The sequence below is a fragment of the Nyctereutes procyonoides genome, unplaced genomic scaffold, assembly GCF_905146905.1.
Source record: "Nyctereutes procyonoides isolate TBG_1078 unplaced genomic scaffold, NYPRO_anot_genome, whole genome shotgun sequence".
NCBI lineage: Eukaryota > Metazoa > Chordata > Mammalia > Carnivora > Canidae > Nyctereutes > Nyctereutes procyonoides.
In genome coordinates, this window is record NW_026575132.1 from 29,004,089 (window position 1) to 29,022,299 (window position 18,211).

At 44.4% G+C, this 18,211-nt stretch overlaps 1 protein-coding gene across 3 annotated transcripts in view; it reads left to right on the forward strand.

Moving 5' to 3' along the window:
- The window catches only part of ACSL3 (acyl-CoA synthetase long chain family member 3), a 67,299-nt gene that overhangs the window by 35,708 nt on the left and 13,380 nt on the right, over window positions 1-18,211 (forward strand). For all 3 annotated transcript variants that reach the window (XM_055345265.1, XM_055345263.1, XM_055345264.1), the window contains 7 exons: window positions 2,587-3,004; window positions 11,246-11,423; window positions 12,778-12,887; window positions 13,654-13,792; window positions 16,201-16,351; window positions 17,597-17,720; window positions 17,953-18,024. In XM_055345265.1, coding sequence (XP_055201240.1) covers window positions 2,627-3,004; window positions 11,246-11,423; window positions 12,778-12,887; window positions 13,654-13,792; window positions 16,201-16,351; window positions 17,597-17,720; window positions 17,953-18,024 — 1,152 coding nt within the window. In that variant the 5' untranslated portion in view covers window positions 2,587-2,626. The remainder of the gene's footprint in view (window positions 1-2,586; window positions 3,005-11,245; window positions 11,424-12,777; window positions 12,888-13,653; window positions 13,793-16,200; window positions 16,352-17,596; window positions 17,721-17,952; window positions 18,025-18,211) is intronic.

Here is an 18,211-nt window from a genome sequence, read left to right on the forward strand (position 1 = left end):
TGCCTGGGGATTAGTTGGGAGTCTTGGCTTCTCACTAGCTGTGGATGGGCAAATTACAAGATAATCTTTAGCTTGTAGAATTGCAGAGTTGGATTAAAAACATTTTTTTAAAAAATTATTTTAAGTAACCTCTGTACCCAGCGTGGGGCTTGAACCTACAACTCTGAGAATAAGAGTCATACACTCTATGACTGAGTCAGCCAGGCACCCCTGGACATTTAATTTTTTTTTAAATGTCAATCTTATTTTCTATATTTTTAAAAAAGATTTTGAGAGAGAGAGAGAGAGAGAGAGAGAGAGAGAGTGTGCTGGAGCATGAACAGGAGGGAGGGGCGGGGAAATGGAGGGGCAGAGGGAGAAGCAAATATGTTGAGACCTGGGGCTTGAGACAGGGGGCTCGGTCCCAGGACCCGGGGATCACAACCTGAGCCAAAGGTGGGCGCTCAACCCCTGAGCCCCCCGAGTGTCCCCATAGTATTTCTGAATGCCGATTTCCCCTCTTCCCATTTCCGTGGCTGCTTGTTGTATTGCTGGCTTGTCTGTTTGTTCAGTGACTTTCTAATTTGTTTAGTGACTTTCAGTTTCAATGCATCCTCCCCCCATCCTTTGATGTCACTCCTCAGTGGGCACAGCCTTGGGAGTGAGTTCCATTGAAGTGTTCTCTTTAGGGGATGACAGCAGGGTTTGAGTAGGACTCGTTTTGTTTTGTTTTGTTTTCTTTTTTAAATATATTTTTTATTGGATTTTGATTTGCCAGCATATAGCATAACACCCAGTGCTCATGCCGTCAAGTGCTCCTGCCGCTCGCTGATGCTGCTGTGTTGAACAGCGCCCTGGGCCCTCAAGTGCCCCTCAGTGTCGTTCCCTTACATCAGGTGGCCTTTGTAGGGGTTGTTTGAGGCCAGTCTCCGAGCTCTCCAGGCTCTTATGTTCTTTTCCCCTGATTCTGTTAAACTTCTATGTGGTCTGCTCCTGTTGTTGCTCTTGTGGAACTACCAGCCTCATTGTGATTGCTCATCACCAGTGTCTCCCTGGTTCTCCGCAGAGCCACTGGGCTTGGGCTTCCCTGTTCTGTGTTCCAACTAGAGTCGGGCTACTTAGGGACTGGAACTGCTCAGGGGCCCTCTGTTCTCACAGCCTGCTTTGGCCTGTGGGCCCGGGGCAGGAACGGCAGCTCACCCTCTGTTGTGGGACTGTGGGCCTGGCCTGTGACTGTCGCCGCTGCTCTTCTTTGTTCTGAGCTCCTCTCTCTGCATTGGCCTTATGAGCAGGCCGAGGCAGGGGCAGACCGGAGCCTCGTATTTGTTGGCTTGCTGTAGCCACAGGACAGCTTCCTCACATTTATTTCTTGGCCACGTGTGCCTGGAATCAAATTTCTCCACTGTGGGGTTGGGGTAGAAGATGAGAATAGAAATAGAAATAGAAATCATAACCCTGGGTTTGGAGCTGGAAAGAATAACGAGTAACTTGCTTCAGTTTTGTTTCTTCCAAAATGATACTAAACCCACCTGCCCCACAGACACTGTTTCCAGCCCGGAGTGCTCTGTTTCCCCGGGAGGGGCACCTGGCTCATTCCCTCTTCCTCGTAGGCCCTGCCCAGGTGTCTCCAGTGGGGAGCCCTGGTGGATGGCCTGTAAGCCCTGCCCGTTGGCTTTGGGTTCGTGTCCTGGGTTCATCCTCCCTCTGGATGCCCTGACCCCTGGCGTGCACCTGCACACGTGCTGGCCTGCTCTCCCGGGGCTGTGTGGGTTCCACGAGAGGAGGCCCTGAGACCCATCCCCTGGCGTGCACCTCCACATGTGCCGGCCTGCTCTCCTGGGGCTGTGTGGCTTCCACGAGAGGAGGCCCTGAGACCCGTCCCCTGCGTGCACCTGCACATGTGCCGGCCTGCTCTCCCGGGGCCATGTGGTCCCCACGAGAGGAGGCCCTGAAACTGTTCACTCTTAGAGTTCCTGTGCTTAGGCCAGCATCTGGCGTGCAGTAGGTTGTCCGTAAATCTGATGAATGCAAAGTAGAAATGGGCAGTTTCCTGCCTTCTCACTTCACAGTTTAACTTGCCTAAGGTGAAAAATCTCATGAGGGGAAGTGAATTCTGTGTCGTTTGCCAACTCTGGTTCCTCACTGATGCCCAGAGTGAGATTGGAGCTCCCTGGAAAGAATGCAGTGCTTCTGGAATGGAGGCCTCCGGGGCTGTGAGGGAGGAGGGCGGTGTCTGTGCAGAGCCCTTGCCATCCCTCAGGACTGAACAGGAAATGGGTGCATTTTTGTCCTCCGTTCTGTTGTAGGCCCTTGGCTGGCTCCCTCTCACCACCGGGAAGGGTTTGTGGATGCTTGGGTTTAGGTTGGAAAAGCCACCTGTTTACAGAATGAGGTGGAAACTTCTCCGTGGTAATTTTTGTTGTGGATAGTTTTAAGAGAGTCACTCATACTGTATGATCAGGAGTGGACTGGACATTGCTGGAGGCCAGTACTAGCGGCTGCTCCTTGGGGGGAAAAATCTCTTTATTTGCCTATCTAATATGAAGATATATTTATTTACAGTTATTTAAAAATAATTTTTAACTAATATCTTTTTCTTCCTCCTAGATTCTTACGGAAATCTGTTAATTCCACTTTTTGAGCACTTATGAATAACCACGTATCTTCAAAACCATCTACCATGAAGCTAAAGCAGACCATCAACCCCATTCTTTTGTATTTCATACATTTTCTAATATCACTCTATACTGTTTTAACATACATTCTGTATTATTTTTTGTTTGAGACAAGACAAGAAAAATCAAACAAAATTAAAGCAAAGCCTGTAAATTCAAAACCTGAGTCTGCATACAGATCTATTAACAGTTTGGATGGTTTGGCTTCAGTATTGTACCCTGGATGTGATACACTAGATAAAGTTTTCGTGTATGCAAAAAACAAGTTTAAGGACAAAAAGCTCTTGGGAACACGTGAAATCTTAAGCGAGGACGATGAAGTACAACCAAATGGAAAGATTTTTAAGAAGGTAAGGTGGCCCTTCACTGCCTTTATTTCCGCTGGGGAAAATGCTCGCTGACAACAGCAGCAGGGGCAGGCCCAGCCCGCTTCTGTTGGATGCTGCTGGTGCGGCAGGAGGGGTGACTGCGTGGGTGGGACGCGCTCTGCACACAGATGTGCCTGGATTTGTCAAGACAGTCGGGAGTGCCCACCACGCCTGAATGTCTACCGTGGCTTGACTATAATGTCCTGAGCACTTTGGGGTCAGAAACCATGTTCCTTGCTGGTTCCACAGGTGCATGTGCATGCTTGAGATGGTTCTGGATTTTGGCATGGGAGGCCTGCCATTTCTGATTTTAACGTAGGCTCCAGTAGGTGCTTAATGTTTTCATACCTTGGTAGTGGCAGATGCTCGAGTGTTCTTTTCACAGATACAGACATCTTCACCTGCCATTGGTGATTTGAAACAGGAGTCAAGACATCCTTAGAGGCAATGTGACATAGTGGTTGAGAACCTGGATTCCAGATCCAGACTATGGGTTTGGAGCTCAGTTTTGCTGCCTACTAGCTATGTCATTGGAAAAGTCATGTAACACATTTGCCTCAGTTTGTTTATCTATAATATGAAGACAGTGGTAATTGCTGATATTTTATTAGCACTTGTAACGAGCCAGGCTGTTGTAAGTGCTTTACATGTAGCAGCTTATTTAAGACTTAAAATAGCCCTAGGGGTTAGTGTTACCATGTTATTTTGCGGGTGACAGCCCAGAGGCACGGGATAGGGTGACTTACCTAAGGACGGTCCAGCTATCAAGTAGTCCAGGACTAGACCAAGGTTGTCTTGCTCCGTACTCCTTAACTGCTAGCTCTCGGGGTGTTGCGAGTGTATACCCCCACATGTAGAATAGCTGTGGCATCCAGTGTAAATGCTCTGCTGTTTATTATGTTCTTTTGCCTTGGGAATTGGGTGGGCAGCGTTATGTGAGTGAATACAAAGATAAGGGGTAGGGAGTGTAACACTGTGAAGGGGAGAGTAGAAATGGCACGAAAACGCTGTATTTGAGCTTGGTTCCGTGACTCTTGTAAGCTGTCGTCCAAGCTCCAGTAGGTGAAAATTGAAGATAAATTTTTTTTAGAGGCAGTAAGATCATCTGTAACCACCTTCGATGGACTGACAGTTTGGTCCGATTATAGGTTTATTACGCGTGTGGGTAGAGTTGTTTTTCCTCCTGTTTCCTTTTTTCCAGCTACATCCTGACTCTAGCTGCCTTTTTTCTGTTGGTCATGAAGGAACTCTAGGGCCTAGAGGAAAATTCAAATAATCACACCATAAATGAAATCCCCAGAGCTGCTCCTGTGACTGCAGGGTGGGGGGTGGGGTGGGGTGGGGTGTTATTTATTTACCTTAATGACCCATTAATTTTGGCACCAACCCACACAAATTCCAGAGTCCTTTTCTTCTAAACATAGAGGAGATGGCCAGCAGGTCAACGCCAGTCAGTCCTAGAGATGAAAAACATTGTCTGGAGGTTTTATTTATCCCTTTATTTATCTTGCTTGGCCTGCCGTGTTGACAGTGCCCCTTGCAGTCTCCTAGTTGGCTTGGGGAAGCGATAGAGTCACTTGCCTTTTAAGGCATATTCTCAGTTTCTGCTGCTGACTTAGTTTTGCCTCACTTAAGTGAATTTTTTCCTGAGTTAACTTCAGGTCTACCAGGAGAGTTTCTTGAAGTTGAAGTCCTTGTTAAGCATGTTTGCTTACTCTTCTCTAACCTATAGATTAAAACTTGCAAATACATTTTATCATAAGGGTGTCTGATTTTTGGTCATATTTAGTTGCTGCTTTTGAGGGTGTACCATCCTTGATTTGTCTTTGAGAGATCTGGTGGTTATCAAAGGTATGGAAAACACTAGGCTTTTTTAGATGCTAAAGTTTTCCACTCCTCTGCCTACGCTTAAAAACATTCATTTTTATTATTTGATCTAATGCTATTTGAGTTCAAAGATTGGGTTCCATGGTTTTTAATCTCAGCATGTCTTAGAGAAGTCCTGTGTTAGCAGAAGGTTGAATTTTTCTCCAGAATGGCATATTCCAGACATTAATGGGACTGGTGCTATGTTTTCAGTCTTCATTCAGTATGTACAAAGGAGATCGATATGGTAAATATGAAATTCCTTCCTGATTCAGGTTATCAGTGTGATTAGGACACATTCAACCCTAGAGCTATCACAGTTGTTCCTTAAATGTGGCCAGATAACACAGTGGACACAGGGAAAGTGTTTTTCTCTGCTGTGTGTTCCTGTCTTCGGCTTTTCCTCCCTGTCGGGTGGGGAGGGGAGCGCTTTGTCGGCATCGGCATCGTTTATCAACAGGGGAGCATTTGAACTCAAAGAAGAAAGTTAGAAGGTGAAAAAAACTGTAATCCATGGCCTTTTCTACATCACTATCAGGCCTGCCTACCGTTGACAATTGCCTTCAAATTGGCGTTTGTGACATCAGACTTTTGGGGAGTCTTTATAGAACCCCTGATAGTAGAAAATGTTAGGTCTTTCCTATTTGAAATTCAGCTCACTGGGAAAGTCAGGTTGGTTTTTAGGTTTCGCGGGTAGTAAATGAAGCAGTTGTTTTCTGTGAGCCTTTCTCAAGAAGAGCGTGGCCTGCCCGTGATTAGCTAAGACCTGAGTTTCTGTCGGTCGGTGTTGCTACAGTTGCCGCGCTGAGCACCCTGGGCAGCGGGCGCCTCCGCGGGGAGCCGGGAGCAGGCTGGGCTGCTCGCGCCCTTGGGTGCCTTGTTCACAGCCGGCGGCTGCCAGAGGCAGCTTGTGCTTCGGCAGCACAGGCAGGACCGCGGCTGCAGGCAGGCGTCCGACAGAGTGGACTTCCGTGGGTGAGGATGCTCTGGGATTGGGAAAGCCAGCCGGTGCTGCGGCAGTGTCTAGAAGCTTCCTCCCTTCCTGTCTGGGGGGGCCGAGCTTTGGAGATTAACCCCAGAAGCTGTCTGAAACGGTTGAAACAGAGATCCCAGACCTTTATTTCAGTTCAGTGAGCGCCGAAGCTTTGTTTCCATCTTCTCCTGAGTCTGTTTTGAGCTCCCAAGGAAGATAAGCAGAGGCAAAGGCCGGGGTGGTGGTTGTGCCGCAGGTGTGCCCACAAGAGTGTGGCGGTCAGCCTCACGGACACTTTTCTGGGTGGCGGGCCGGGGAGGCAGGGCTGCTGTGTTTCCCAGGCGTGGCAGGCTTGTTCATAGTTACCTCCGGCCTTAGAAACTACAGCAGCATGTGTGTCAGCAGCGCCTGAAGCCACCAGCCTTCCCAGCCTCCTGAGGTCTTTGGAAATGAAAAACAGTGAAGGGTCAGTGTCCAGAGCATCTTAAAAATACTACCTGTACCTGAAATAGAACAACTTTGCAAAGAATGAAAATAAGTTTACAGTGAAACAAAGGAGCACAAGGCCGGCTCTAACATTTAGTAATCTAACTACCAGAACCACTTCAGATACTTTTTCTTATGTATTTTACACACATCAGAGAGAAGAAAATAGACGGGATTATGTAATCACAGTGCTTAGAAAGAGAAGATTTCACGATGACCTTCCTCCTAAATGGTTGCGAAATGATAATAGAAATACTCATTTCTGTTCATAGGAATTGACTTAGCTTTCCTTTCTGCTTCCTTGGTGCCTACTTTTTGTTATTTCTTGCTCCAGAGTCCTCTCTCTCTCTCTCTCTCTCTCTCTTTTAATCTACTTGCATATGTGTGATATTTATTTTCTGAATGGTTAAGACATTTACATCGTAGTTTACGTGAAAACCAGTGGTCAGTCTTTTGGTCAGGACTTGTGTCTTGTTGATTATAGACCCTCCGTGGCCCAAACTGGTTGCCTGTCTGCTTGTTCTTCTGGTCAGCCCCTGTTTGTGAAAGGCACCACTGTGTACCAAATGGGTTTTTTTTTAACCAGGAGTCTGATTTTTTCCCCTCCCTTTTTAACTGGCCTTCACCGCCACCCACAGACAGCAGTTGAAACGATCCTTTACACGTGTCAGGCCACCGTCTTCACCTGCCCGGTACCTTCGTCCGGTCTCCGTCCGGTCTCCTTCCTGCGGCGCAGTTGGAGCGCTGTGATTTAGTACGCGGGTTCCGGAGTGAGTCTGCCTGCATTCGTATTCTAGTCCTGTCACTTAGGCCGTGTGACTTTTGAGTAAGTTAGGCTCACTCTCTCAATGCCTCAGTATCCTCATTTGTAAGAGAGATGCTAAGAGTAGCCATGTCTTGAGTTACGCGAGTCCCGTAAGCTCTTGGCAGCATGGTTACCGCAGAGGGAACACTGGCGAAGGTTAGCCGCCCTCGTCCTCCCCGGGATCGCTACCAGCCCCCCAGACCTGCTGAATATTTTCACCTTCTGGGCTCCCTCACAGTACATTGAATAATCTTCATCCCCAGAGAGAAAGCTTCTGTGAAGCCGGGGGTACTTTGTTGCAGGCAGGGAAGTGTGTAATTTGAGGTATTTCTATCCTGAATGGCTACAAAGAAAAGTCCTGTACTTGCACTGGTTAAACCCCCAGCTCCCTGAAACCTGATCTTTATTCCATTATCTCATTCTTCAGGGTCCTGAACGGTTAAGTATTTGTTTGCTTTTATTTTACAGAATATTCTATATGTGATCTGTTTTATTTTTATAGTTTATCTTGTGAGATGAGGCTCTCATAATTAGCATCTTCAGAACCACCTAACTTCATCTGTTTCTGAACAAAGTAAATTATTAAGTTCCCGTGTCCCGGGCAGTTGTGTCTGAGTGATAACAGTGATATGGACCCATGTGTATGTCACACCTGTCCTAGCATGAAAATACAGCCAATGAAATGTGAGATATGAAAGTGACCGTAGGGCCAATCTTCACTCTCCCCCTACGTTAACAAATGAGGACGCTGCTTAAAGGGTCCAGGGTCGTCCTTTACAAAGCCACTTGAGTCATTCTTTGCCTGACTCAGAGTTGGGAAAACCAAACGCACTTGTGTCTCGTGGGTCATGGGTGAGAATATTTAAGAGGTGGTGGGCAGAGGACGTGTGTAAAGGAATGGTGACCAGAGCAGAAGAAGCTCTAGGGGTTAAATTATTAGATGAATGTGGGTTTGAGTTTGTTTGTTCGTTTGTTTTTTCCAAGTGGTCTTTTAAAAAAGGAGGCTTCTGGAAGAGAGGTGTTGAAGACTCCCTAAAGGCCCAAAGTGACTTGAAATTGTGTTTAATGACATTGTTCATTCCACGCATATAGCACATAATTACTGGGTGCTGACTATGCCAGGCTCCGTCCTAGGCCCTGGGGAGACAGTAAGGAACAGGACACACAAGTTACTCCTCTCGGGTTTTACTGTCTCTCTTCCTTCCATACAAATGTAAGTAGTAAGTGAACGGATTAACAACTACTCTGAAGACATAAAGCTATTGGAGATCAGGGATAGCGTCTCTTGTAGGTTATGGCCAAGTGGAGGCCTTAGCAACAGAGGAGCCAGCTTTGCAAAAATCTGGGTAATGAACCTTTTGTGCAGTGGGCGAAAACCAGAATGAGCCCGGGGGGAGGCATGCGGGGCCCAAAGTTGAAGAAGGCATTCAACCCCGAGAGTGAGCACCTCTCTAAATTTTGTGCCTATGGCACCTGTCTTGCCTCATCCTAGTTCCTGCCCTGGCCCAACCTGTTTGAAGGACGGAAAGGACCAAGTTGTACTTAGAGGAAGTAATGAGTTAGGGGAAGTGAGCCTGGGGAAGAAGCTTTGGTGTGAGCACGTGAGCACAGAGACTGGCACGGCTGCGTCCCTTAGGGCTTTGTTAGGCCAGTGTAAGGTTTTTGAGCTTGGATGTGCAAGTATAGAGGTGGTTAAGACTGGAGATATAAATTTGGGGAGTGCTTCGAAGTCCAGTCCTTGTAAATTTGGCTTCTGTTAGGGATGCTTCAACCATTTAATACCATGGGGACTGCAGTGAGTAGGAGTACATGTGTATGGATTATTAAACTTGGTGGTAGGAAGAGAAGGGTGTTTCTGTTGAATTTCTAATTTCTCAGTGATGTATGAGCCCATGTTGTCCCCTGGAGGTGGAGGAGGGATGAAGGGGGTGAAGGATATTTGAGTAGAGAGGGTTCAAGTAGCCATTTCAGAGGTGAGGAAATGACTATACCAGGGAATCCTGGTAGGATTGCTGGATGGTGAGATGTATGATCCTGGATAGAATGAGGTTGGGTGTTCTTCAGCAGTATGGACAGGGAATAAATAAATGGGTTTAATCTCATGTTTAAGCTAACCTTGGGGACAGAGTTAGAACTGGAATTTTTTTCAAAATTATGGAGTAGGTGGAGGCCTTTAATCTTTACGGGAAAGATCATGACTAGGAGAATCAGTGGTTTAAAGAATTAGGTGAAATTCAGTTCATTTACACTTGAATTAAACTCGTGATTTTATTTCCTTGCCACATAGTGGCCTATCACATGGGTTTAAATATATGGATTATGTAAATAATATCTTTCGGAATATGTACATTTTTGAAACATACAGAGCTCATCATTTAGGTTCTAGAATCTAAAGAGGTAGCTCATGCTGATCTGTGGAGTGTAAAATTTTTAATAATTGTATTCAGGTCGTGCACATTTGGGCCAAATTCTCTGCCCAGGTCGTGCACATTTGGGCCAAATTTTTAATAATTGTATTCAGGTCGTGCACATTTGGGCCAAATTCTCTTCTCACCCCCACAGAGCTCCTTTCGAAGTCATTGGAGCTCCCTGTGCTGAGCGTTTCATGGGGGTGCAGAGTGAGGTGATGGTTGAGGCCACTGAAGTTCAATAAGTATTTTAAATCCAGTTGCTTTAGCCATCGAAGAATTTATTTCCGAAGTCCATTATGGAATAGGACACTAGGGGGCAGCATTTATCCTTTTTTCCCCCATTTCTATCTTCACCCAATCTCTTATTTCTAGAACACTGAAATGTTGGATGTATTTTTGAAAATGCATGTGGTTAGGTGGTTTTACAGTGTGTGAGACATGAGCGAAACAGTCCTGTTTGGAAACTGCATGTATATATGTGCAATACAAGGAGCTTTTTATCCAGTCTGTGTGTAATTGGGGATTTATGGACTAATCTAAGTTGGAGAAAATCCCTAATCAAAAATGTATTAGCCAGTTTTAAAAGAAGATTATTAGTAATGAGGATGTAATGTTACCTGTACTTCTGGTAAGCACAAATGAAATACCTTTTTTTTTGAAGATTTTATTTATTTATTCATTAGAGACTTGCAGAGAGAGGCAGAGACACGCAGGCAGAGGGAGAAGCAGGCTCCCCGCGGGGAGCCTGATGTGTGGGACTGGATCCTGGGTCTCCAGGATCATGCCCTGGGCTGAAGGTGGCGCTAAACTGCTGGGCCACTGGGGCTGCCCACAAATGAAATACTTAAAGTCTAGTGGTGCCAGTGGGGCATTTAAGGCTTCGACAGAAAGACTTTGATGCATAATAAAACCAGTCCTGGTTTGTAAGTAGAGACTTGTTTACTTGGCCTATTCAGAGTTAGGTACAGGAGACAGCAATTAAAATTGAACAGCCACGGGGCAGCCCGGGTGGCTCAGCGAGCGGTTTAGCGCTGCCTGCAGCCTGGGGTGTGATCCTGGAGACCAGGGATCGAGTCCCATGTTGGGCTCCCTGCATGGATCCTGCTTCTATGCCTCTGCCTGTGTCTCTGCCTCTCTCTCTCTCTCTCTCTCTCTCTCTGTCACTATGAATAAATAAAATCTTTTTTAAAAAATTGAACAGCCGTAAATATGTGTTTTTCTTGGGTCTGGCCAATTTATTTGTAAATCATATGGTACCATTTGGTATTGAAATCTGGGAATTCGTTAAGTAGAGGGAAAGTAAATTTTTGATATCATTAGTACTGGATACTAGGCTGAATTTTAAGCTAATTTTAAGCGACTGATATGTAAACGAATTATCAATATATGATGTTGAGACAAAAAAAGGTGACCTTTAAAATCCTGTGAAATTCTGAAGATTTTTGAAAATAACCTCCCATTACAATTAAGGATTTAGCATATAATTTGTCATAGAAAATATCACAAAATAGCTAATTTTCAAAATAGATTTTTTTTTAAGCTCAAAATTTACTTTCTAGCTTTTTGTTAGGAAAAAATATTAAATTACATGGAAACCTAACTACTTTGTCAAATTGGGACAAATGTTGGCTTCTTTCTAGAGAATAATATTAAAAGGTATTTGTGTGTTTTTTGTTTATCAGGTTATTCTTGGAAACTATAATTGGCTCTCCTATGAAGATGTCTTCGTTAGAGCTTTTAATTTTGGAAATGGCTTACAGATGTTGGGTCAGAAACCAAAGACCAACATCGCCATCTTCTGTGAAACCAGGGCCGAATGGATGATTGCTGCGCAGGCGTGCTTTATGTATAATTTTCAGCGTACGTAGGCTTTCTGGTCTTCGGTGTGGGATAGAGGATGCTGTTTATCATGAATATTTCACTCTTTAGAAATTAAATTCTGAAGTTAAATGTCACCTTGCATCTAATCAGGAGATAATTCTGTTACAACTTAGAGTTCTACAGTTGTGCGGTTGGTATCGGAGGAGGCCTGGAACCTCTTAGTAGGGGCCTTGAGGCCTTGCTAACTAGGCCTGCACCTGTGAGTCATTGTTGCCCTGCTGGTTCACTCAGGAATCCTCTTGTCACTTTGTCTGCCACTTCCATCAGTAGCAGCAGTTGAGCTCTAAAACTGCAATACTCGGAGCCGCAAGCTGGGTTGTGGCAGTCCTGATGCCCCAGTCTGTGAGGGAGTTCTGGAAGCTTAGTTCACAGATCTTGGTGCCAAAATGTGACATTAGGTACGGAGGTTGTCTGAGCCTTTCAGATGAAACAGAAGAGATGCTTTTACCAGATCTCTTCCTGTAAATGCCTCCTGGTTTTAAACTGCCCCCCACCCCCACCCCCGGAGATTTGGGCTTATACTGCTTTGGGGAAGCTTTAAAAGAATTGCCATCTCTTTTTTTTTTTTTTTTTTTAAAGATTTATTTATTTACTTAGAGAGGGAGAGACACAGGCAGAGGGAGAAGCAGGCTCCATGCAGGGAGCCCGACATGGGACCTGATCCCGGGTCTCCAGGATCCCACCCCGGGCTACAGGCAGCGCCAAACCGCTGTGCCACAGGGGCTGCCCAAGAATTGCCATCTCTTAAAGTCACTTTAAGTCTAACTTCTGTGGGTTAGGCAGCAAGCAAGTAAAAGAGTAAAAGTCCACAATTATTAAATTTCAACATTGCTAAGAATTTTTCCTTTAGGTTTCTACTTTGGAATAAGCTGTAGTGCCACTTGTTATTTTCTTAACATAAAACGTTAAGCCTGATATTCAATGTGATAATCAGTGCATTATCTTACTGTTACGTATTTTTCATATTTTAGTACCAAATATTTAATAACTATGGCTTTGACACTGTAGGAATCAGAAATAATTCCTTGCCTTGTGACATCCCAGAGTAGTAACATCTACCAGTGAAACAAAACTTAAAAAAGAAAAAAAAATTATTTTTTGAGTATTGGCAATCTTGGGGGACATTAAGGAAAGGGTTGAGTGAGTGGACGTATTTATTAGCATATAGAAATAATTTAGAAAATCAAGAATAGGTACATAATAAACTATGGGTCTGACAGTTTAGAGTTCAGTATTACCCCCTTAGAATTCATGACTGCTTTCAGAGACTTGATTTGCATTTAGTGCATCCTGAAATGTTCAGATATTTGACTTGCCCTCCTTTTCCCTTTAGTTGTTACGTTGTACGCTACTCTAGGAGGTCCAGCTATTGTTCATGGATTAAATGAAACAGAGGTGACCAACATCATTACCAGTAAAGAACTCTTGCAAACAAAGTTGAAGGTGAGGACTATGGTTATTTTATAACTGTCCAGTACTCTAGAATACTCTAGAATTTTCAGTGTCATGAGCTCTAATATTGATACTTTTATGATCTTTAAAATCCTGAATATCTTTGTAAACTTTTAGGATTATCCTATTTTCTTCCTTTCCTTTAGAAAAGAAAAAGATTTGGTATATATTTGTATATTAGCGCAGAGAGTTACAGATTATTAACGTGGTATGCCCGTGTCTAAGGTGAAGGAATTCCCTTTTCTTGTGCTCATTTGTTTTCTAGTCTATTTTCACTAAATTTATAATTTTGAAGGGTTGTTTCTAAAGTAGTGATTCATTTATTTTGTTTCTGAAGCAGAGTCATTATGAGTTTTTAGAATTTTTTACAGGGAAAAAAAGACTTTATGAAACCGTAGGAGAAGGAGGTTTTGAAAGTCTCTAGACGACTTCCCGTAAAAACAGTAATATCTGCTGGATTTTTTATGCCCACATTTATAAGTGCATTCCTTCCACTTCACCTCATGTCTTTAGGAGCCTCTTAAAAACCTGCAGAACTTGTGGCTAATCTGTAGTTCAGGCACCCTGTTTATATGCCTCTTGTGTAAGGAAGGGACACTGTGGATTAGGATTTTACCAAAGAACAGTGTACAGACAGTGAATCTAATGCTATAAAATAGCAATTTAAATTTCAGAGGAGTATTTCTCCTTCTGAAAGAAGTGTTCTTCATACCAGTGCACCTCCTCACGAACATAACGAGTGCTCGTGTTTTTCCAGGATATCGTTTCTTTAGTCCCACGCCTGCGGCACATCATCACCGTGGACGGTAAGCCACCAACGTGGTCCGAGTTCCCCAAGGGCGTCATTGTGCACACGATGGCTGCGGTGCAGGCTCTGGGAGCCAAGGCAAGCACAGGTACGCCGTATGGCCGTTCTGCAGCGACCGTATTCTCTAGACGTGTTGCAGATCCTGAACTTAGACCAGGGACAGACCCATTTTCTAGACCATTGCTTTGGGAAGTAAGGTCACTCCAGGTATACTTTCATACATGCCCTTTTAAGAAGGGTTTAAGGAAGAACACAAATACTAATTTGTTAATGTTCTAAAAGTAGCAGTTATCTGAAATGAATTTCAAATACCTTTTACTCTATACAGGTTTCCTGTTTCTCTTTTGTGACAGCTTTTGGTGGTTTAAAGTTAGTTGTATAAATAATACCATTGAACTAGTGCTCCGTGAATTCTCTGTGAGTAGGAACAGATAGCCGGAGCAGCTAAACCTAGATCCCCTCCTTCACTCCCTGCTCCAGCTCTGCCTTTTCCAGAGGGAGCATCATCTTGTTCTCCAACTGAAGGGTTTTTGCCTAAGTAGGCATGGTGACCCCAAAGCTCCTCCTCTCAAAGAAGTGTCAGAAAATGTTAGAAAGTGTGCTGATATTTAGGAATATCCCAAGAGCTGCTAGGATGCTAGGACTGTATTTCCTTTGTAGCTGGAAACTCAGTGTTTGATTAGATGTAAGCCCTCAGCTTGGGAATGGGAATGGGGTTCTGCTGAATAAAATGCTGGGCATATGGAATTTTAAGTGCTGGGGAGACCCTCACATGTGGATATTTAGAGGGGCGTAGCACATACTGTGGAGTTAAGTTTGCAGTTTCGAGATATAGAAGCCAGAAGTTAGGGTTTAAGTATAACCGTGGAAGGAGGTGAGGTCACCCACAGAATGTGGTGCCTCCAAGAGCAACGGAGGGTGGGTCAGAGAGGAAGAAGGGAGGCCCCTTAGCGAGGCAGGAGGCAGGAGTCGAGGCAGGAGTCGGCAGCAAGAGCAGGTGCCCTGGAGGAGTCGATGAGGCAGGGATTGCAGGAGGCCCACCTTAGAGCAGCTTCTAGGGGGCGGTGGAGAGTGGTGCATTGGGACGAGGGACTGAATGCCAGGCTAGGAGGACAGGATGGGAATGGAGACCATTGTCATGAAATACATCTGCGCATATAGGAAGGGAAGCTCAGCACGTTTAAAATGGTTTCCCCCCACTTCTTTAGGAAGTCCACACTTTGGAGAAGTCCCATATTAATTCGGGCGGTGCCCTCCATGACCACACTTCTCTTTGCCTTCCTGCTGTGTCACCTGTAGGACGTTGGGTGCCACTTTTAGGCTTGTGCAAATGGAGGACATTGTCCTCTAATCCAGCGTTCAGATGGTAGCCAAGTCAGCTTCACTACTGGGAGGCAGAGAGCTTTTTTTTTTTAGCAAGTGTCTTAGGTACCTGGCCCAACCACGCTTACTTCATAGTTGGATCGCTAGGATAGCCTTTTGTCTCCCCACCGCCTTTCTGCCCTTTCTCAAGTCGGGCAGCCACGTAGCAGCCAGAGTGACCCTTGTCGCTGGTGACGACAAGCCCCTGTTCCAAACAACATTGTGTCTGGGGGGCTCAGGCGGTGAAACGTCTGCCTTCTGCTCAGGCCATGATCTCAGGGTCCTGGGATTGAGCCCCACATCAGGCTCTCTGCTCCACGGGGATCCTGCTTCTCCCTCTCCCTCTGCTGCTTCCCCTGCTCATGCTCTTGTTCTCTCTCAAATAAATAAAATCTTAAAACAAAACACGTTGCTTTCTACCCCAGAGTGAAATCCAAAGTCCTTAGCATGGCCTTGAAGACTTAGCATGATATGGTCCTGGCTGCTACTTTCCCTTTTGCTCATTGGTCTTAACCTGCCAGTCATGTGGCTACGTCAGGGCCTTTGCTCTTGCTTATTTTCTACTACTTGAAACAGTCTCCTAAATCCAGGGTTTCCATGGCTCTCTTCCTCACAGTGTCCATGTCTTTATAAAATACCAACATGCCAGGAAAGTGTTTCTTGACCCTTTTCATCTAAATGGCTCCTACTATCATCTCACCTTGTGTTGCTTGATTTTCCACCCTAGTTCTTTTTTTTTTTTTTAATGTTGTAATTTTTTTTTAAAGATTTTATTTATTTATAGAGACAGAGAGAGAGGCAGAGACACAGGCAGAGGGAGAAGCAGTATCATACAGAGAGCCTGATGTGGGACTCGATCCAGGGCCTCCAAGATCACACCTTGGGCTGTAGGCGGCGCTAAACCGCTGCGCCACCGGGGCTGCCCCACCCTAGTTCATATTACATTATTGGTTTATGGTTTATCTCAGTAGAACATATGTCCCATAAGTGCAAGGACTTGGTCTGTTTTGTTGACCTCTGAATGAATACAACTAGTAGTTGTTGAATTATCAAATATGATTATTAAAAAAATTTATGATATGACTAAATTTCTCAGAAGTATGTGTGTGTGTGTTTTTTTTTTCTCCAATGCAGAAAACAAACCTCAGAGCAAACCAATGCCCTTAGATATTGCAGTTATCATGTATACGAGTGGGTCCACAGGACTTCCAAAGGGAGTCATGATCTCCCACAGTAACATCATTGCTGGTATAACCGGGATGGCAGAAAGGATTCCAGGACTGGGGTATGTCACCTGGCAAATGCCTGTGAAGTAGTCCCTTAGATGCTGGTTGTTACATTGACTTTGTGCCACTTAGTAGTGTGTGGCTAAATTGTCTTTCTGCCTGTTTACAGTAGGCCTTTCCTTCAAAAAAAAGGGGGGGGGGACTTTAAAATACAAAACAGTTGCAAGGTTTAAAACAGTTTTATGTAGCGTTGTCAATATTTCTGTTTTACTCTAAAAGTATAAATTTTAACTGACCTAAATCCCTTAAACTATTTAATCCTTTAAACTACAAACTATTGGTAGTATTGCTGCTGCAGTCATTCTTATACCTAAACGTGGTATAATTCAGGTGAACAGATAGCTTCATATATTCCAGTATTTATTGACCTTTATTCAGTCTCTAATTTTCTTTAAAGACCAGCAGTAACAGGGCAGGGTGGGCGTACTGTGGGAAAGGGACTAACAGAGGAAACCAAATGAGAATGTGAGGGGGTGTAGAGGGGTTGCTACCTCAGTGGATGGTCTGGTGTGGTGGTACTGGTTGGGTATTCTTGATTCCCTTATGCACAGAAATTACACTCCCAGGTTACTGTGGCACTGAATTTAGGGATAGATAGAAATTTCTCTTATGAATGGATAACTTCTGGAAAAAGTTAAAAGCAGTGGTTTCCTGGGTCAGTCTTAGTTTGCCTTTCCTATGGGGGTGGGGGACAGTTCTTAAAGTACACACACACACACACGCACACACACACACACACACACACACACTTTCCTGCATACAGAATAGTTTATTTCTAAGTGACTTTCAAAACTGGAATCTCTTGTAAAATTCCTGCCCAGCAGTTGTGGATTCTATTCTAAGTTGTGGAACTTTCTGTTTGGGAGCCCACCAGCTTTAAGGATCATTTCCTCTTTGGATGATTTCCTCTGTCCTTCAAAAGAAGTCCTCTTGTTTGGCCCTTCATCCCCCATCCCTCTGCTTTAGCACGTTGCTCCTGCAGCGCTCAGGGAGCCAGCCGCTTCCTCTGTGGCCGCCTCCTGGGTTTGAGGTTGAGCTGTCGTTCTTCTCACCACCCCCACATACTCCCCCCCCAACACACACACACACACACACACACACCCACACCCACACCCCTCTCCAGTGTCTGCCTGCCTCCCGTACCTGCACACACGGGTGCTCTCACATGGGCGGGCTCGCTTTGCAGTCACTTCCAACAGAGATGACATCTGACAGTTACTCTTTTATATCTCCTTTTCTTTTAGGGAGGGAGATGTCTACATTGGCTATCTGCCTCTGGCCCATGTTTTAGAATTAAGTGCTGAGCTTGTCTGTCTGTCTCACGGATGCCGCATTGGCTACTCTTCACCACAGACTTTAGCAGATCAGGTAAGTTCAACGTTTGTGACTTCAGATACTAAAAAAAAAATTATAATTTTTAAACACATTTACATCCATAAGACACAGTATCATTAAGGATGACAATTACTCATTTTAAAGTTAATTGTTTGCCTTTTAATACATAAATTGATGAATTTATAATATATATTTTTGGCCTAAGAATTCCACCAAATTTCTAAAATAAGGATCATTTTATATAGATCACTTTTTCTCTCTCTAGTCTTCAAAAATAAAAAAAGGAAGCAAAGGGGATACAACTATGTTGAAACCAACACTGATGGCAGCTGTTCCGGTAAGAATTGACCATTAGTTAATGTTGAGTACTAAAGAAGTGTCATCTGCTACAGAATATAAATGCTAGTTGATAAGGCAGTTTACGTAGGTTTTATTCCTTATTGGTTATCTATATTATGCTCTATGAGATTTATTGTCTTTTTTTTCCAAGCTTTATTTTTTTTTAATTTAACTAAATATTTAAG